Source organism: Leopardus geoffroyi, chromosome D3, assembly GCF_018350155.1.
Source record: "Leopardus geoffroyi isolate Oge1 chromosome D3, O.geoffroyi_Oge1_pat1.0, whole genome shotgun sequence".
Taxonomy (NCBI): Eukaryota; Metazoa; Chordata; class Mammalia; order Carnivora; family Felidae; genus Leopardus; species Leopardus geoffroyi.
In genome coordinates this window covers 55423904-55443394 of record NC_059339.1, presented here as the reverse complement: position 1 = coordinate 55443394, position 19491 = coordinate 55423904, and the positions used below count along the sequence as shown (strand labels likewise).

At 35.4% G+C, this 19491-nt stretch overlaps 1 protein-coding gene across 7 annotated transcripts in view; it reads left to right on the top strand.

Annotated features, from left to right (window-relative positions):
• NOL4 (nucleolar protein 4) overlaps window positions 1-19491 on the top strand; it is a 426742-nt gene that overhangs the window by 125706 nt on the left and 281545 nt on the right. For 6 of the 7 annotated variants that reach the window (XR_006707305.1, XM_045457208.1, XM_045457200.1 and 3 more), the window contains one exon: window positions 4626-4758. The exons of the other annotated variant lie outside the window; for it this stretch is intronic. Coding sequence is in view for 5 of the 6 variants with exons in the window: in XM_045457208.1 (XP_045313164.1) it covers window positions 4626-4758 (133 nt within the window). In the remaining variant the exon portion in view is untranslated. The remainder of the gene's footprint in view (window positions 1-4625; window positions 4759-19491) is intronic. 7 annotated transcript variants of the gene reach the window in all.

The following is a 19491-nucleotide window of genomic DNA, read 5'->3' as shown; positions in this document are numbered from 1 at the left end:
AGTATTTCACACAAAGGGAGTAGATCCTTTCAATTTATAACTGGATTAGGAAAATAGCTCTCATCCTTACATCTTGAAAATACCAATTGGATGCACACTGCCTTCAAAATATTCATATAAATGGCTAGATTATTTGCAAAATTTTAGAAGCTGTGATTATTGAAAGATAGGAAGGTGATTAAGTAAATTACATTAAAACGGAATTCAAGTGAGATATTTCTTTGTGCTCAGTTATATTTAAATTTTAATGCGTTATTTCAATTAGTTCAACCAATATTTACTGAGTACCTTCTGTGTAACTGGTACTCTTGTAGATAATGGAGATAAACTTAATAAATTGACAAAAATATTGCCTTTATTAAGCTTGTCTTCTAGTTGCAGGGGAGAAAATAAAGGACATAAATAATAAAAGTATGTATAGAAGAAGATGCTAAGTGCTATTAAGAGAAATAAAGATGGCCAGGAATGAGAATCAAAATACTTTAATAATGTAAGATCAGTTGACCTTCTTACAGACTGTTGATAGAGTTTGAACCAGAATAATCTTACAGGAGGAGAGTTTGGCAATAATTATTAAAAATTTTTCAATGTTACCCATATGCTTGACTAGAAATTTATACTAAGGAATGTGATGTATGAAGCAACTCAAGTATTAGGATGTTTGTTGCATTGCTAATAGTGAATGATTGGAAATATTTTCAAGATCCAACAATGAGGAATTGTTAGATTTTCACTGCCCCATATGGTAGCCATTAGCCACATGTTGATATTTAAATTTAATTGGATATTAATTAAAATTACCTAAAATTAAATTTTTAGTTCTTCAGTTGCACTGGCCATGTTTCAAGTGCTCAATAGCCAAGTAAAGCTGGTAGTCACCTTACCGCATAGGGAATCTTATAGAGTAATTCCATCAGCACAGAATGTGTTTCTGAACATTACTGGCTAAATAACCAACGTCAGGGGCACCCATGGAGCTCATTGCACTGCATGTTGCAGAACCCCAGCCCAAGATTCTGATTCTAGACATAATGTGTGACACGTGGTGATCTGAATTTTTAACAATATCTACACTCATGCACACTAAGGTCTGAGGTGGTACATTCCGTAGAAAGGCTAATAGTATGGGCTTTGAGTTGGTTTGAGCATAAGGTAAGTGAAAAACAACAAAGATTAGATTGTGGGAGTGGGTTTCAAGCAGTCTTATGGAAAACCCTTAATGTTTGAGCAACTTACACATTACTTGGTAGATTTGGATTGACGAATATAGCTGCAAATTTATGAGCAGAGAAGTGGCACTTTCTGAAGTGGAAAGGTTAATTTAGCAGTAGATGATGAACAGGACTGGTGGGGAAGAAATTGGAGGTGGATAGAAACCTAGGAGACTATAATTAATCATTCAGGAAATGGGAAAATGAGATCAGGACAAATAACAATGGAAATCAGGAGTCGCAGGGTAGAGACCTCTAGAGGTAAAACCTGGAACTTGAAAACAAAAATAAAATATAGAATGGATCAGAGGATCTAAATTCCATGCAATTGTCTTAAAAGGAAAAAGACTGGGAATAAAATTATTTGTTACAGTAAAATATTTATTCTAATTTTTAAAAATTAAGCCTTAGGGAAGCAAATTCTATGGTAGTTGGCCATGGTTTTCATTATCCTAAGATTTTAATAACATAAGGAATAAAGTCAGATTGAAGACTCTCTTTCTGATTGTCATATAGAATAAAATACCCATAGGGGAAGAATTCAGATGAATGGCCTACAGATGATCATGAATAAAATAAAATACTTTAATATCATATCAGTCAAGTTTTCCAGTTCTTCATTCTTAGAAATATTTGGTAATTTCTTCCTAGACTTAGCATTCCTGACAATTAGCGTTGTCTCTATGTTGATAATAAAAAACCGCAACATTAGGTTTTAGGCAATTTTTCCACCTCTTATCAAAGATAGTAATTTAATCAGTCAATAATTTGAATAGAACTTACAGAATGAATACATGCACTTAGTTTTGTTAAAGCTCTTTATAAATGTAAGCAATTGGATAATTTATATTCTAATAAGGAGTAGAATTGTGAAAAATAAAATATATCAGAGGAAATCATAAAGGAAAATATTTAAGATAGTCACAATCATTAAGACACCTATGATTAATAGAATGGTGATTTCTTTTAAAATTAAAATAGCAGGTACAGTTGGTTGTATAACCATTTAATTTGTTGTCCACATTTCTTAAAATATATACTTATAAGAGTGTTACTTATTGATGATAAAATGTGTATTGATTATTCATAATGTGCTGTAGCAGTTTATATAATCATTCCATGGATCAGATATTATCTCTTTGTATCTAGCTTTCCTTTAAACTCACACATACATTCTGACATATACATACATTTACACACACACGTGTGAATACACACACACACATATATTTAAGATGGTATATATTAGAGATGAAATTTTACTGGACTATGTATATTTAGCTATTTTTAGTATATATAATAAGTGCCTGGTTCTACAGACTATGTTTATATAAAATACACAGCTAGTTTATAAACACATATTTAAATTTACTTTATATTTTATTTTATATGTATAAGTTTTACTATTATATTTAATATATTTAAATGTATTTACTATTATATTTAATCTTTACTATTATATTTAAATTTATTTTTGTATGTGTTCATAAAACATAATATAAGTCCTATTATATACTGCAGAGTTTCTTATGTATTCTACATAAAAATATTAAAACAGTTTTGTACTTAATTATCTGACCTTGTCCTAAGTACTTTAAATATTAGTATATTTGCTTAACCTTTATATAGCCCTATGAGATTGATACTATTATTCCCATTTTATAGATGAAGAAATTGAGGCACAGAAAGGTTAGGTTACTTATTTAAGGTAACACATCTAAGTGGCAGAGCTGGATCTGAATCAGTCAGTCTGGCTGTAGAGAATGCACTCTAAAATTCCATCATGTCAGACACTATATATAGTGCATATAATAAATATCTGTATCACCTACGTGTGTGCATATATATGTAGGTATATGTATATGGTACACACTGATAAGATTGATGTGCACATTGAATTCTGTTATTTTTTTTTCTTTTTAACATATATATTTATTTCAGATGCTTTGGATTTTCTTAGAATTTAGAATTTGAGAAAACATAATGTACCAAGAGAGAGGGCATGCCGCTGGGAGAAGTCTATGTGGCTGATTGCCCAGAGGCCTCACAGGGTGGCATTGCCTTGCTGAATTAATGAAGAGCTAGTTCTACTCAGTATACCCGGGCATGATCAGACCTTTTGTAAAGGAAGGACACCAAAATCACCTTGACCTGACCTATGGATCAGAATGCCAATTTGTTAGTCTACTAGAACGTTCCTGTCCCTTAACCACAGCAACTTCTTTGCTGATACCAAGATGTCATTTAGGAAGCCAAGGTAACTCTTCCCTGTTCAAAGAAGTTATTTTCTCAAGCCTGAATGACTTCATATGAATCCCAGTTCTGGTGTATTGTAGTGGGATACATTCTTTAACTGCTCTGTGCCTCAATTTCTCAATCTGTAAAAGTGGATGAATCCTGGTACCCAATTCACAGGTTGTGATAAAGATGAAGTGAGTAAACGAGTATAAAGAACAGTTATGTGTCACATAAATAGCACTACTGCTATGGCGATTGCTGATTTTTATATTAATGCTAAACTTTGAGATCAGACATTTACAAACTAAAGTCAAACCTGGTGATTTTGATTAAGTACTTGCAATATGTTACACAAGCTTCTCAGGCCTTTCTGCCTACATAAGCATACCATTTGGCTGAAAATCGGTTCTCTAAAAGGGATTTGCTTCAGTGAAACGATTTACAGCAAAATATCTTAGACTTGGTTTAACTTAATTTTTGACAGGTTTTGATGAGTTGGGCATTTGGAAAACTGGCCTTTTGGTAATTTAGCCACTCAGCGAACTGGCTTTTGGTAAATGGATCTTTCACACTTCTACCTAGAACTTGTTTTTGTGGTTGCAGTACAGCATATATTATAAGGAAAGAAGGGAGGTGTTAAAATCTTGCTTTCAGGAAATGTGGATTTTCAATCTAGCCATGTAAGTTTGTCAATTATTAGAATTCATCCTGTTTGCCAAGGAAAATTTTTTGTGTAAGGTTTTCTTATCGCATCCTAAGATTTTTGCTTATAATATTTTATTAGGTCATTTATTTTTGGACTCGAAACATATATTTCTCTATATTTTATGTTTTGTGACTGACTGTCCTAGGGAAGTTTTTACTAATTAAAAAAACCATTTTTTCATTGTTAAGGATAATTTTCCCAAGTACATCCTTCCTAAACATGTTATTTTGCCTTTTAAATCTGCCTGTACTTAGATACATTGTTTGATTTTTCACAAGCCTTGAAATTCCTTAAAGAGAGAAATTATTACATTATTTATTTCAAGTATCTATTAATATGTAACACAATTTACTGAGTTCTGTAAAAGCTAACTTACTGGCTAAACTCTAATTGACCCTGTAGATATAATGGTCACTATTTGAATGTGTTATATTTCATGATGCTTGATGATATTTTAAAACCATTTTCAGGATGAAAGTTCAATAGAAAGCGATGAATTTGATATGAGCGATTCAACACGGATGTCAGCCGTGAACTCTGATCTTAGCTCCAATCTTGAGGAGAGAATGCAGAGTCCTCAGGCTCTTCATGGGCAGCAAGATGGTAAGCCTTTCAAACTGAACAAACAAATCAACAAAACAACAAAAACCCAAGTCAGAGTTTATTTAAACAACAACCACCTCATGCTCTTGTGCTGATTTTTTTTTTATCTGTTCCTGTGGGGACTTTTCTGTAGACTCCGGTTCCATTATCTACTTCCTTATTTTTGGATTCAAGTACTTTGTTCAAAACTAGGGTGATAGACTGGTTTATAAACAGATGTTAGTTATAAAAATCCGAGCTTTCCCGTGTTTTGCTCCCTGAACTTAAATGTGTGGTACCAGTGTAATTTGGGTTTCTGCAATGTTTCCTAGCTTTGGTTTCTCAGGCCATAATAGTAAAGAGTTTAAAAATGATCAGAAGAGTAATTTGGATGTTTTAATTTTCCTAAAAGACAAAGTTGTAATTAAAAACAATTTATCTAAAAGAATAATTTTACCAGAGTGATTTTGCTGGGGTAAGAAGATTTTTGCTGGGATTTTGAGCTACTTTATAAAGCTGTAAGTGAAAAATCAATCATAATCTCTTATTCCTGGGTCCATTGAAAATTCCAGAATTATCCAGTTGTTGTTGATAGGAAGAAAACTGGATAGGTAGAGAAAGTAGACCAGGCAGTTAATATTTTAGGTCTACTGTTTGCAGAGATCTTTAAAAGTTATCTTTATAGATTTCTGTCTTTGTATGGAAGTAAATGTGCCTTACTAAGGTAATTGTGAATGAAAATTACGGGTTGTAAATAGAAGGCAGTTGGCCAATTTCATCCAACATTAGTTTATTATTCCTGTAATTAACAAGTTTACATGAACTTTTTGACTATATAGTTTTGTGCCTCCATCTCTAGATAGGGAAATGAAAAGTTTTCCTTGCTTTCTCTGACGCTTGCTATTAAAAACTGGTTGTAAAAGATTGCTGCATTTCTAGCTGCTGATCTGCCTTTGCTGTCAAAGTTTAAGAAATCCCCAGTTTTAAGTATACCCAAATTTCAAAAAAAAGGTGGCAAACATGTTTCTTGTTCACAATTCAGATAAGCCTAAAAGATTTTGGTGTCCTTGTTGGCATGAATTGCAAGGAATGACGCGTGCACTGATTGATCAGTGCCTTTAAAATCTTATTTTACCTACTGCACAGTGGACTAGCTATTGTGGTAGAAAGGGCATTTACTTGGGAAATTTGTTTCTTTTTTAATGCTTATTTATTTTTGAGAGAGAGACAGAGAGAGGGCGAACGGGGGAAGCGCAGAGAGAGAGGGAGACAGAATCTGAAGCAGGCTCCAGGCTCTGAGCTGTCAGCATAGAGCCCAATGCGGGGCTCAAACTCACAGACTGTGAGATCATGACCTAAGCCGTAGTCGGAAGCTTAACTGTCTGAGCCACCCAGGTGCCCCAACTTGGGAAATTTCTAAGAATGGAATTTTTCTGGTTCAGATATAGATTATCTTTTCTCTTTTAAAATCCGAGCAGACATCTTCAGATTTTGACTTTTTATTGGAAATTGCATAGCACTGGGATCATAGAATAACTGAACTATATATCAGTGACAAATATATTTATGTATATATCACTCTACTAACATTTGTTCGTGTACTTTGCCTATTTGCACCATCGTCTTTTTTAGTCTATAATTTTGGAGCATGTAAATAACAAGAGAATGTGTCTCACGATGCAAATTCATGGTTTTCTTGATTGAAGTTGTCAGTTGTGGATATTTTGCTAGGGGATAGCTGATGTGATATAAATCTACATTGATTCTAATACAATTCAGTGGAATAATTTCAAATACTGTTTACTCTTGGGAGAAAACACTTTCTCATCATATATGGATGCATGCCTCAAGGATAAGGACATAGCTAGTCATTCCTTCTCCAACCTATCCCTAAGTCTTCTCTTATACAAATGCCTTTTCCTCTCACTTCTCATTGAGTTTTCTCTTGCAAGCGTTTCTTTTGTTTTCCTGCATCATAGGTTTTCCCCAGGATGACTATATAAGCATGGTGTGATAAATGTCCTCTATACAAAGCTTCCATTGATCCCATGGTGCCCTTCTATTCAGTGCCCCATTTCTCTGTACCATTCCCGCAATACACTTTCCAGAAAAACTCATCTCAAGAGTTGTCTCAGCATCACCACTTTCTCTCCTCTGCTTCTTTTGCTCATCTCGGTAAGCTTCCATCCTTGCCACTCCCTGTTGGAGTGCTCTAGGGTGCAACCCTGAACTCTCTCCTCCCCTACACTTACTCTCTAAATGATCACATTGACTCGTGTAGCACCCTGATGAATCTCAGATTTGCTTCTCTAAGTGCTGATATCTTTCCTGAGCTCAGGACTATCTCCTCCAAACACCTAAATTTTAATATTCTTCAGAGGACTCACCGCTGTATGAAGTATTATTTTTCGTATTTATTAGCTATTTCTCTTCTAGAATACAAATGCCATATTAATGGATAGATCTTATGCTTTTGATTTTCCTTTCAGTTGCTCTATTTGAGGTAGTTCTTAAATACTCCATTATTTAAAAAAAATGAAAATATAACTTTTTACCATTACCACGAATTTTTGCCTAAGTTTTACATATTTTTTTTCTTTTCTCCTTTCCCCTGATAATAGCACTCCCATATGTAATCCTCAGTGACAAACTACTGTATCAGTTCATTTTTCTCTGTACTTACAGATAAATACATGCATCAATGAACATACCTAAGCATACAAACACACACACATAAACAAAAATATGTACATACTGGGAAGGTTTGATCACCATTCTTTTATAAAAATATGTTCATTCTCTCTCTCTTTCCCTCCCTCTCTCTCTGCCACTCCCACTCTCTGTCTCTCAAAATGATAAAAAAAATAGTTCCTATTATTTGCACTATACTGTATCTTGTTTTTCTCATCCAATGTTACCATTCAGAGCTTTCTATATGGTGCATATATATGTAGATGAAGGAAAAAAAACACATGGTCCCTACCTCCATAAAACACACAATCTAAAGGAATAAAAGTATACGTGATACCACCCACATTTGATTACTGTTCAGTTAACCAATGTGGGAAAATGCCAGTCTCTGTAAAAATAAGAATTCAATGTGGTAAAACCTGTAGTTTATGTCTACCTTTCTAAAGTCAGTGGGGAGGGGCGCCTGGGTGGCTCAGTCAATTGAGCTTCTGACTTCGGCTCAGGTCATGATCTCGCGGTCCATGAGTTCGAGCCCCGCGTCGGGCTCTGTGCTGACAGCTCGGAGCCTGGAGCCTGTTTCGGATTCCGTGTCTCCCTCTCTCTGACCCTCCCCCATCTGTGCTCTGTCTCAAAAATAAAAATAAATAAATAAATAAATAAATAAATAAATAAATAAATAAACAAACATTAAAGTCAGTGGGGACTCTGGGTGCTAGACCTACATTGGATCTGAGGGTATTACTTTCTTGTACCTGGTGTACGTGATATTTGGGAGTAGTCAGAAGGTAGGGACTTATGATACAACAAATCCACTTTTGGGTGGGCAATCCACATGCACCTCCAATCTAGTCCCTCCCAAAATTTCTCAACTTGGGCACATCATTTGTGGTTGTGGGGCATACCCTGTGCATTGTAAGATGCTTAGCAGTGTCTCTGGCCTCCACTCACCACGTCACTATTAAAACCTGTCTCCCGAGTTGTGACAACCCAAAATGTCTCAGACATTTCAAATGTCCTATGGGGAGGGACATAAAGTCCCTAAGTTGAGAACAACTGGTATAGGCAGAAAAGGCAAGTCTGGGTTAGAATCCTGTAAGATGGAGACTGAAGAGACCCAATAAAGAGAAGTTTAGAAGTGGAGGTTGGGGAGGAGTGAAGGAAGCGTGTTCAATCCACTTTCTGAGATTAATGGAAATGTCCTGTATTTGTGTGTTTTATACTTGTGGTAGTCACCAGCCATGCTGCAACTATTGAGGACTTAAAATATTGCTGGTGCAACTGAGGGACTAATGTTAATTTAATCTGATTTCATTTTAATTAATGTTAATTTAGATTAAAAGTCACATGTGCCTAGTGGCTACTGTATCAGATGTGTAGGTCTAGAATATTGTTTTACTCAGACTTGGAAGTTAAATTCATTTCTCTGTAGCCACGGGTTTGATGTGTGTGAAGTCTTTGTAGAAATTGAGAAAAATCTTATATTTTAACAGTCAGCTGGAACTCTAGTTTAATATTTATAAAATATGAATAACAACATTTTAAATGTTAAGTTAAAAGCTTCCATTTTCGGGGCGCCTGGGTGGCGCGGTCGGTTAAGCGTCCGACTTCAGCCAGGTCACGATCTCGCGGTCCGTGAGTTCGAGCCCCGCGTCGGGCTCTGGGCTGATGGCTCAGAGCCTGGAGCCTGTTTCCGATTCTGTGTCTCCCTCTCTCTCTGCCCCTCCCCCGTTCATGCTCTGTCTCTCTCTGTCCCAAAAATAAATAAAAACGTTGAAAAAAAAATTAAAAAAAAAAAAAAGCTTCCATTTTCTTTAATACAACATGATTAATGTATTATTGTAAAGAAATTAACATATCGTGATTTTAGAAATCCTTACCTATAAATATAACACAGGTAGGTACAACAATGTCTTTATTGGGCACCATATAAAAGGGAGAGTTAAAAATCCCTTTTAAGAGCTTTTTTTTTCTCACTGTGGTTATGAAGGATTTGCAATATATTCATTAAGGGAAATAATGTAAATTCATTGGGAGATATATGTATATTATGTGTGTTGGAGAAAGAGAGGAAAAGAAGAGAAATGTCTTGCCACTGGGCTAGATAATTAGGTGAAGGTCAAATAAACACAACTGGAATGAAGAATTTAGAAAAGGAAAGATCGATGTATAATATTCAGCTTTTTTGTTTATTTTAAGCTTCTAGTGCTTCCCTAAGTCAACAAAAATATAAAGATAAAAAATGTGCAGAAACTCTGAATCTTAGCATAGTACTTAATCTATTTTACATTTGTTTGTTTGTTTTAAGTTTACTTATTTATTTTGAGAGAGAGCACGAGCATGTATGCACAAGCAGGGGAGGGACAGAGGGCGAGTGAGAGAGAGAATCCCAAGCAGGCTCTGTGTTGTCAGCGTGAACCCCATGTGGGGCTTGACCTGAGCTGAGCTCAGGAGCCAGACGTGTAACTCACTGAGCCATCCAGGCCCCCCAAACCTATTTTACCTTAAATAAGTGTGCAACATAATGGCTCGATATAGGTAGTTACTGTGAAATGACCACCACAATAGGGCTAGTTGACATCCATTACCATACATAGTTACAATTTTTTCTTATGGTAGGAACCTTTAGAATCTACTTTTAGAATCAACTTTGAAATATACAATGCATAATTATTAACTCTAGCGACTATGCTGTACATTATATCCCTAGGACTTATTTATTTTGTAACTGGAAGTTTGTATCCTTTGGCCACCTTCACTGGATTTTGGGTAAAATATATTAAGCTATGTAAAACTTTTTGACAGACTTAAAATAATGCCTGTAGGTTAAACTCATTTAAAGATTGCATAAATCCCTTGAGTTAATCATAAAAGCAGGAGGTCTTTGAAGCTATCATGAAATATAAGTAGCTTATCATAAAAGAGGCTCTCCTGTGCAATGGTTGTTGTTTACAGAATTCCGAAAAGCATTCCCAGATCAAGAAGCTTAAAGATGCTCTGTATTCAGGTGTTTGTCAATTTGTAAGTGTCTAGTTCTGTCATTTAATTGGATTAGAAGTAGAACTGTGGTCACTTAGGCTTCTGTCCTTGAATCCAGATTCTAGAAATTCGTGGGAGCTTGTAATAGCTCAAGAAAACACTCTTTTTTCTTAATTATTTTCTTCCGAAGTTGTACATTCTATAAACCGCTGATTTGTTTGTTTTGTTGTTGTTGCTGAGGTTATTTATTAAAGGATGTCTGGCAAAAGAGAAGTGTCAGATTTAGAGACAGACTTGAAAGTTTCAGTTCAAAATAAACATTCAATTTCGTTTGATAGAAGTATACTTTTACAAGAACCATTTTAATTGCTTGTCTGAGTCAATACTATATTGTATATTATTGATAGTTTTGCAAGGGAATATTTGTACTTTATTAATCTCAAAAATATGTTTACATAAGAGCAAAGGATTTCTGTATTTTTGAGTCAAAGCAAATTGTTGTATTTTTCCCTGTTGCCCATTTTCTTAAGATTATTGGAGTAGAGGGGTGCCTGGGCGGCTCAGTCGGTTAAGCATCCGACTCTTGATTCAACTCAGGTACTTATCTCAAGGTTTGTGAGTTTGAGCCCTGCATTGGGCTCTGCACTGACAGTGCAGAGACTCCTTGGGATTCACTCTCTCCCCTTTCTCTGCCCCTCTCCTGCTTTCTTTCTCTCTCTCAAAATAAACTGGAAAAAGAAAAAGATTATAGAGTACAAAGGTAAGTTGAGGTACCCCTTTAACTCTGCACATTACTTTAATCATCTTTAAAAGTAAGGGATTGCAATAGAAAAAATGTACACATTCTCTTCAGCCCTCATTTTTTTTAATGGTTTTGGTGGTGACATCACAGAATATATTGCTTTTAAGTGTGTGTTCAGGGTCTCCAGATTGTTTCTTGACTCAGTGGAATAATAGAGACTATTTTAAGCATAGTTTTTTTTTTTTTACTTCATTTATGCATCAAACAATGACTTCTTTATACATTTGAAACCTTAACAAATAACATCCAATGTACCAGGCAAAGGGCTATGATAATATACAGAAACAAAAAAGAGAGAGAAGGACTCTTTTAAAGAGTTCATTAACACTTCAATGTCTACCCATGATGGATGGAAGAAATATATTCAAGGCAACTTTTTCATTCAAAGATGTGTTGAATAACTCTGTTAGCATGTGGGAATACATAGTTGATTTGCTAGAATTTAACCCTCCCCCACACTTTCTGCATAATATTTGTATTCTAGAAATGTTTTGATATGTTTCACTTGGTCAGACTATTTTTGACAAACAGGAAAAAATTGAATTGGAGTTTAGTGATAACCTGCATACAAATATTAAACTATTACATATATATATATACATATACACACATACAAACACACAGTCATCCTTAATTATAATAAACTGAAGAATTTTAGGTTTTACTTCACTGCTAAAAACAGGCCAATTGTTTACCGTAAATATCAGTTTAGTGAAAACAAAAGAATTTATATAAGTTATAAATATCTTATAGGGTAACTAAATAATAGGTAAATGCTCTGCATTCTAATCATTTGAATTGCATACCTTTGAGTAAAATCATAATTACAAAAAAAATGTGGTTCCCAGGTTCTAAAGGCCAGAAGGCAGTTTCTGAAACTCAGAAAAATATCTTGTTTTGAATCTTGTTGGGAAAAAAAAATTGAATCTCACTGATGTCCGCTTAGTCTTTCAAACCGTAGTTTGATTAGAACAAATATCTCTCTGTAGAAGCTAGGGTTAAAATCAGGAATGCATAGATATTTTGTTTGATAACATATCAGTCTAGAACACTTTTCCTATATAACAATACATAGTGTACTGGTTTCCAAAGAATGTTAGAAAGAAACCCATTGAAATAACATTTCTATGTGAAATATTTTTCCAAAATGTTTTCAGCTCCTTTGGCTTTGTAATGGGGATCTTCACCTCTCACTAACACTTACGTGATACAGCATTAACCCCCCAAAAAGAGCCATATTCAGGAGCTGAGTAGACAACATGGAGGCACATGTCCCAACATGGAGGCACATGTCCCATGCAGGCATATAATTTTAATAAGTATCTTACATGGAGCCTTGAGCATCCTTAGGCAAGGGTAAGTGGTGAGAGACCCAGTCTTTCATTATTAAGTCAACAAATACCTATTGAAACCTAGAATGAGCTACACAGTGGGGTTATAAGGACAGACCTGACATGTAAGGTTGAACCATATGAAATTGCCATATTGGTTCAACCTAATAGGTCATGCTCTAAAATAACTTAAAGTAGAACATGAAGAATATGAAAAGCAAACTGTTTTTGAAATTGGGATTTCTGTTTCAGAACAATGATGCATACACATGGGCATTGTGTGTATCTTGACTTTCACATTTGTAAAGACCAGACTCATGGGACCACCTCAGATGAGGTAACTAAGACAATCAAGGGAAAGGTATGGAGCCAGTGTTCCAGCTGTACTTTTATTTTCCTCACATTTCTACCTGGAAGTTTGGGAGGGTCAGGATGGCAGCGGTCTAAAAGGTAGTGAGTCATGTGGGTATAGTCATGCTCAAATGCTGTCTTTAGCCAGTGTTACCTTCTAAATTACCTTCAGAGTGAGGATTGATATGCATGGGTTTCAGGTAGCCCTGCTTTCTTAGTTAGGACAGCTGTTATATATTGCATTTCTTTAATATTTCTGAAAATGTTCCTCTACTCACCTACTAAATTTTACAGTTTTTTTGCAGTCTTATTTATCTGAGTATCATACACATTTGAACTTAATTTTAGAATACACACACACATAACACTCTTTTACTGCTGTATATACGTGAATAAAATTTTATTAAAAGTATGTTCATGACTAAAATTGCATCTAATTTAGCTGAATGGGATGGTTCCAAGTAATTATTAAAGCATATAAACCGGCAATAAAAGCAATAACTATTCACTATGTAATTTAGTTGGAAATCTAATAAAACATGTTTTTAATAAAAATGATGTAAAACAGTATAGTTAATACAAAATTAAATTTAGTGTTTCATTTTTTATGATGTTGAGTTTTAATTAGAAAAGCTATTAACATTTTTTTAGGTGCAACACCAAATTCCCTATTGACCTATTGTCTTGCGTAAGTAAGGCACTTTCTTTGTTCCAAAACTTTGTTTTCCTTTAATACTTTATAATTGTTCAGGATATGTTGCATAAAGCAAAAAATATTGAAAAGAATTTTTTTGCATAAATATAATAAAATATTTTACTTCCCAAATTGAAACTGTCCTTAATGGTGTTATTCTCAAATTTTAAGTTGCCATACACTTCTTCAAATACCTGAGAATTATACACTGGTGCTACTTTTTCTTAATCCAAGTTGTTCTAATGCCAAATTAAAAAAAATAATTTACCTGAGAGATTCATTATTCTGGGTTGAGGTGGTTACACGGATTTTTAAAAAAAATTTTTTTTAAATGTTTATTTACTTTTGAGAGAGGGGACATCGAGGGGCAGAGAGAGAGGGAGACGGAGAATCCCAAGCAGGCTCCGTGCTGCCAGCACAGAGCGCTCCTCATGGGGGCTCTGAGATCATGACCTGAGTCAAGATCAAGAGTCAGGCGCTTAACTGACTCAGCCACTCAGGCGCCCTACACCGGTGAAGTTTTCAGAAAGCTTTCTCTTCATGGCGGTGGCTCTATGAATAATTATATCATAATTTTCAGAAATATAAAATATCCTTATAAGTAAATGAAGAAGGTAGATAATTAAATGGAGTGTTTCTATGAACTGGAGGAAATTTTGATTGCTAGGTTCTGTTGTAATATTATGTATGCTTACGTGTGTGTGTGTGTGGGTGTATTTAATCATTTGAAATTGCTTTTAGGCAGTTACTCGACTTCCAAAAGCAGAAGAAATAGCAATTTGGCTTACCTGTAAAATGTAAGTGTGGAAAAAATATGTTTAGTTATGTATTTCCTTTAAATGCTTTTGTAGGGAATATTTTCTTGTATTTAGAGTGATAATATTTGAAAGTTTACTTTCCTTTTAAGTTGAAATTCCACTTCTTCATATTTTACTCATATTGCATAAGTGGTTTTTCATGTAAGTGAGTGCTTGTTTACAAATTTAGCTTATTGATTTCAGTATAAAGCTTGCACACTCAGGACACCAGTCTAATCTTAGCTAGGTCCTAGATCTCTGGAAAATTAAGGGAAATTGGCTAGGCTCCAGTTTGATTTGGAGAGTCTAATCTGATCAGTGAAGGATGTCAGATTAATTTGGAATTTTACTTCTGGGGTAATCCTTTGTTTTGAAGTATTGTTCTTGTGCTTGGTCATTAACTTCGTGGCAATATTCACTGGTCCATGAATGATTACATGGATCCAACATTCAATATCTTAGCACCTCCAGGAGATGCCAAAATTCCGTTGGGGCTAAATAGCAGATACTAGACCCTTTAGTCCTTGAATATTGAGTTTTGCTTGCCTGATAAATAAATAAGGTAAGAATGCACATGGCGCTGGGGAGATGTTAGAAAGTATATATCTTTTGAGCATTTATTCAAATAAATTTTGAGCCTATAAATTCACGTATCCAGCTATATTATAGAATCATAACTGCTTGAATTGTACAAATTTGAGTGTAAGTAGCCAACTTTTTTTTTTCCTAAATTTTTGTTTTTACTGTCACCCTTTTTAAACTCTCACTATAAAGTCAACACCATGCTGTGTTTCTTTACAACTCTCTTGTCAGTGTGGGTCAGCTAGCTATTACTTAAAAGAAAAACAAGCAAACAACTTTAGCCTTTGGATACAAATAATTTCAGGGTTGAATTATTTCAGGGCTTTGAAGCTGGTGTTGCATAAGAGTTGTAGAGAGAGAAAGCAGTTACAAAATGGTGCTAAATTGTCCATAAAAATCTTTATTTACTAGGTTTACAAAGATCATAATTGGATGATAGGTTCATGAAAGGAAAGAATGGTCAGAGGATATTGAAGAAAACAGTTAAAAGGGTATTTCATTACATTCATTATAAATTTGTAGTAGAGTTGCTTTCTTATCACTCTTACCTGTTTGACCGGCAGTGCCTGCAGTGGGGGGACCGTACATCTTCTGAATCCCTTCACCCTGCCTTTGGAGCCAAGAACAGTGTTTGACATATCATAGAATGTAGTTTTTGAACTGAAATAGTGTTTGAAATTTCTTCTTCATCTGATTGCTTCGGAGGTGAAAGTGGACTCAACTCTTACACTCCGTCTTTCTCGCCAAACATTAGACATGCAGTGGATTTCCTTGCCCGTGAATGAATATTCTGTCCTTTCTACATCTCACTTTGGGGTTTCTGATGCCAGTTGCTGTCTTCCTCCCAAAGCCAGTCAGGAGCAGTGGAACATTAGGAAGCTTTGAGTCCTAAAGTGAATTCATGAAGGAGGCAGCATGAACAATCTCTTAAGTTCAAATCTTGACACCTGGCTTCTTGTCCCAGCTCTTCCAGTAAATGAGTCTTGCGGCCTTATTTAAGAAGTATTGTCTTCGGGCAACCGTTTCTACATCTGTCAATGAGAAGCTCAGATGACCTCTCTCTAAGACTTATTCTGGCTCCGGAACACTCTGACTGTGCACCGTTTTAGGATTCTCTCTTGGATCTGTAATGTTTTCTGTTGTTTTCATCCTGACAAAACATTTTCCTTTAAAAGATATCATTTTCGGGGCGCCTGGGTGGCGCAGTCGGTTAAGCGTCCGACTTCAGCCAGGTCACGATCTCGCGGTCCGTGAGTTCGAGCCCCGTGTCAGGCTCTGGGCTGATGGCTCAGAGCCTGGAGCCTGTTTCCGATTCTGTGTCTCCCTCTCTCTCTGCCGCTCCCCCGTTCATGCTCTGTCTCTCTCTGTCCCAAAAATAAATAAAGGTTGAAAAGATATCATTTTCTATGTATCTTTAAACTGCTTTAAATGTTTTCTCAGGCTAGAGGAAGGGATTAAAGAGTGATGTAGACATCCCCATCCTTCTCCCAGCTAGCCCTTGGCATCTTTTTTTTTTTAAGTTTATTCATTTGTTTTGAGAGAGAGAGAGAGAGAGAGAGAGAGAGAGAGAGAAATTGAGAGCAGGGGGGAGGGGCAAAGAGAGAGGGGAAAAGAGGGAATCCTCTGTGCTGAAGCCTGACACGGGGCTCGAAATCATGATCTAGCCGAAATCAAGGCACCCCCTGGCCCTTGCCATATTTAAACAGCCATTTTATTTATTGGCTTTTTCTTTCTTATTTAAATTCCAGTTAGTTATCATACAATATAATATAAGTTTCAGATATTGTAATTCCAAGGTACATGTATGAAGAGTACTTAGGGAACCAGGGTGATTGCTGACCACTTTCCCTCCAGTCTTGACAGCAAGAATCTTCCAGGGTCATTTTCTGTCTTGTTTTTGCTGCTGATCTTCCATGCCTTTGGCAAGAAACTGTAGTCAGCACAAAGGCTGGTAGGTATTGCCAATATGTGAAATTAATGCTCCCATTTTTCCCCCTCTTCTTCATGAACATCATTCATAAGAACCCTTATCCCTTATTCCTTCCTAAATATATGTATATGTGTATGTACATATATATGTATGAGTGGCTGTGTGTGTGTGTCGAGAGAGAAAGGAAGGGGGGTAGTGGCTGTGTGTGCATGTGGAAGGGATGAGAGAGAGGGAGGGCATGAGGGAGGGAGGAGGAGTTAGTTCTAGTACTTCCAACAATTATGATTATCTTCCTTCAAGCACTTTTCATAACATTTATCCTGAGCTCCTGAGGTACCGGAAGGTTTCCTAGGATTTCTTTTAACAGCAACATCATTGAAGCTTTGACAACCTTAACTGTCTGTATACATTTCAGAAACTTTGCGATTCTTGGCAGTCAGGTGTCAATCAGCCCATCTCTCAGTCTGGGGATTTATTTCACTAACATATCATTATTGCCACTGCCTAATAACATCCTGGAGAATACATTCTAGCATCATACAGAATAAAAATTACAACTCATCACTGCTTATCTCTGTTCTTATTCAAATCTGTGATAAAGCAATCAAGAAAAATCAGATTAGCATTATAGGTACAGGGGAGTTTGGTACACCGAACAATGATGCCAGAGTTCTAACTTGGGCTCAGTGAGGACATGCTTACTCACTTAATGCATGTCAGCGACATCAGCAGTTTGTTTATCTCAAATGTGATGTGCATAATTCTATTTTTGAATTGATGAAACACATCTAGACTCTCATCTGAATTTAACCATTGAAAATCAAATCGTGGTAAGATATTTCCAATAGAAAGTGAGGATAAGTGATGATGAGAACTGTCTTGATTGCTTCCTGTACATGGCGCTGCCCCAAGAATTAACTTTTCAGATTTTCACAACGATCCTATGAGGCATGAACTGTTGTTATTTTTATGGTAGAGGTGAGGACATGGAGGCTAAATAACTAGTCTGTCATCACCCAGCTGCAAAGTAGTAGAAGAAGGATCAGAACACGGATATTCTGGATCTGGAGCCTGTCTCTCTAAAGATGAGTTTCTAAGTTGCCACAAGCCCACATCTGTCACCACCGCATTTATCATATTCTGTAACTTGTGCTTGCTTAACGCAGATTATTTTATGCCAGACATGCTCAAGTGTCCCATCGTGTTCTTATTTTCCGAACAGGGAATTAATATTCTGGCTTGTGTTTTAGTAGTACCTGTGCTTTTAAAACTGTATAATAGCTACTTGTAGATGTTTTCTCATACTTTCCTATTTTCGTGCATGTAGCTTCTTTGTTTCTGCATTGTTATAAAGAAACTAAAATGCTATTTCTAGCCCTTGAAATCTCTTGGTTTCATCAGGAGTAGCAAACCTAAAATCTGTTTATTTCAATAACACCTCTTAACAATAATTGCCCTGTGTTTAAAATTCATATTTCCTTTTATCTGTTAAATGTGTAATTGACTTTTGACAATTTCTTTCATTTCCCCTTATTCTTCCCTTGTTGGAAAGGACAATAAGAAATTATGATTGACCTCCTCTGCTGCATTCATTATTTCAAATCTTCTCATTTTACTTTACTTTATTCTGAATAATAAGGCCAATATTTGGCAGAAAGCGGAAAAAAAACCCACTTTTCATTCATGACCACCCAATTAGGCCAATAGTGATTTACCTTATAAGCTTTTTTTGGGTAACATTTCAGTTTTGCTTTGTGTAAATAACAATAAAGTGTACACTTTTTGATGAAGAATACTGTTTTTCTGCATAAAGCATTCAGATGAATAGGCTCTTTTGAAAATATCAATCATACAGGGCACATCTTAAATTAACATACTTTATAACAATAATACTCATGTTAATGTAATAAAAACATTTTTGAAAGAATGTTAAAGGTTGCATAATGTGGAAAATATCCAGATTAAGCTAGGGAAACTTATATAATAATGGTATATTCAGCCATACCTAATGTGAGTAAGCTTTAAAAATAAAACAGCAAACTTCAAAAGAAGGCTTTTAATATTATGAATTGAAATTACTGTACTGCATTTGTGAAAAGAACACAACTAGACCCCATAAAGGTTATTAAATGCTGGTAAGATATTGTGGCTTTGAGAACTTACATTGAGTGAATTGAGGGCTAATAATAGAAGCAGTTACCACTTGGGTGTATTTTTTGTCTAACGATTATGAATATCCTTACTTGTTCATAGGGCTGATTAACTGGCCAATCTGTAAATTGGCCAGCTTTTGCATCTGCATCTAGAGATGAGGATCAATTCATAGTTTCTTAAAAAGAAGACTATAAAATGTTACTCTGGAAATGAAATTTTTATAAATAAGCTCCAGATAGACTAGGTATTTTGACTTTCTTTTGAAAGTGTTTCTTACCCCATTGTGGTGATATTATAATAATGTCGTTCATTTTAATGATCAAAATGGTCTTTTGGGTCACATATTATTCTCATTTCAAAATTAAACCTGTTTTGGTTTTCTTTTCATTAAACCATGCTGCTTTTTTGTTACTAAAAGTATTGTTTTACCTTATTAAGCAAATGTT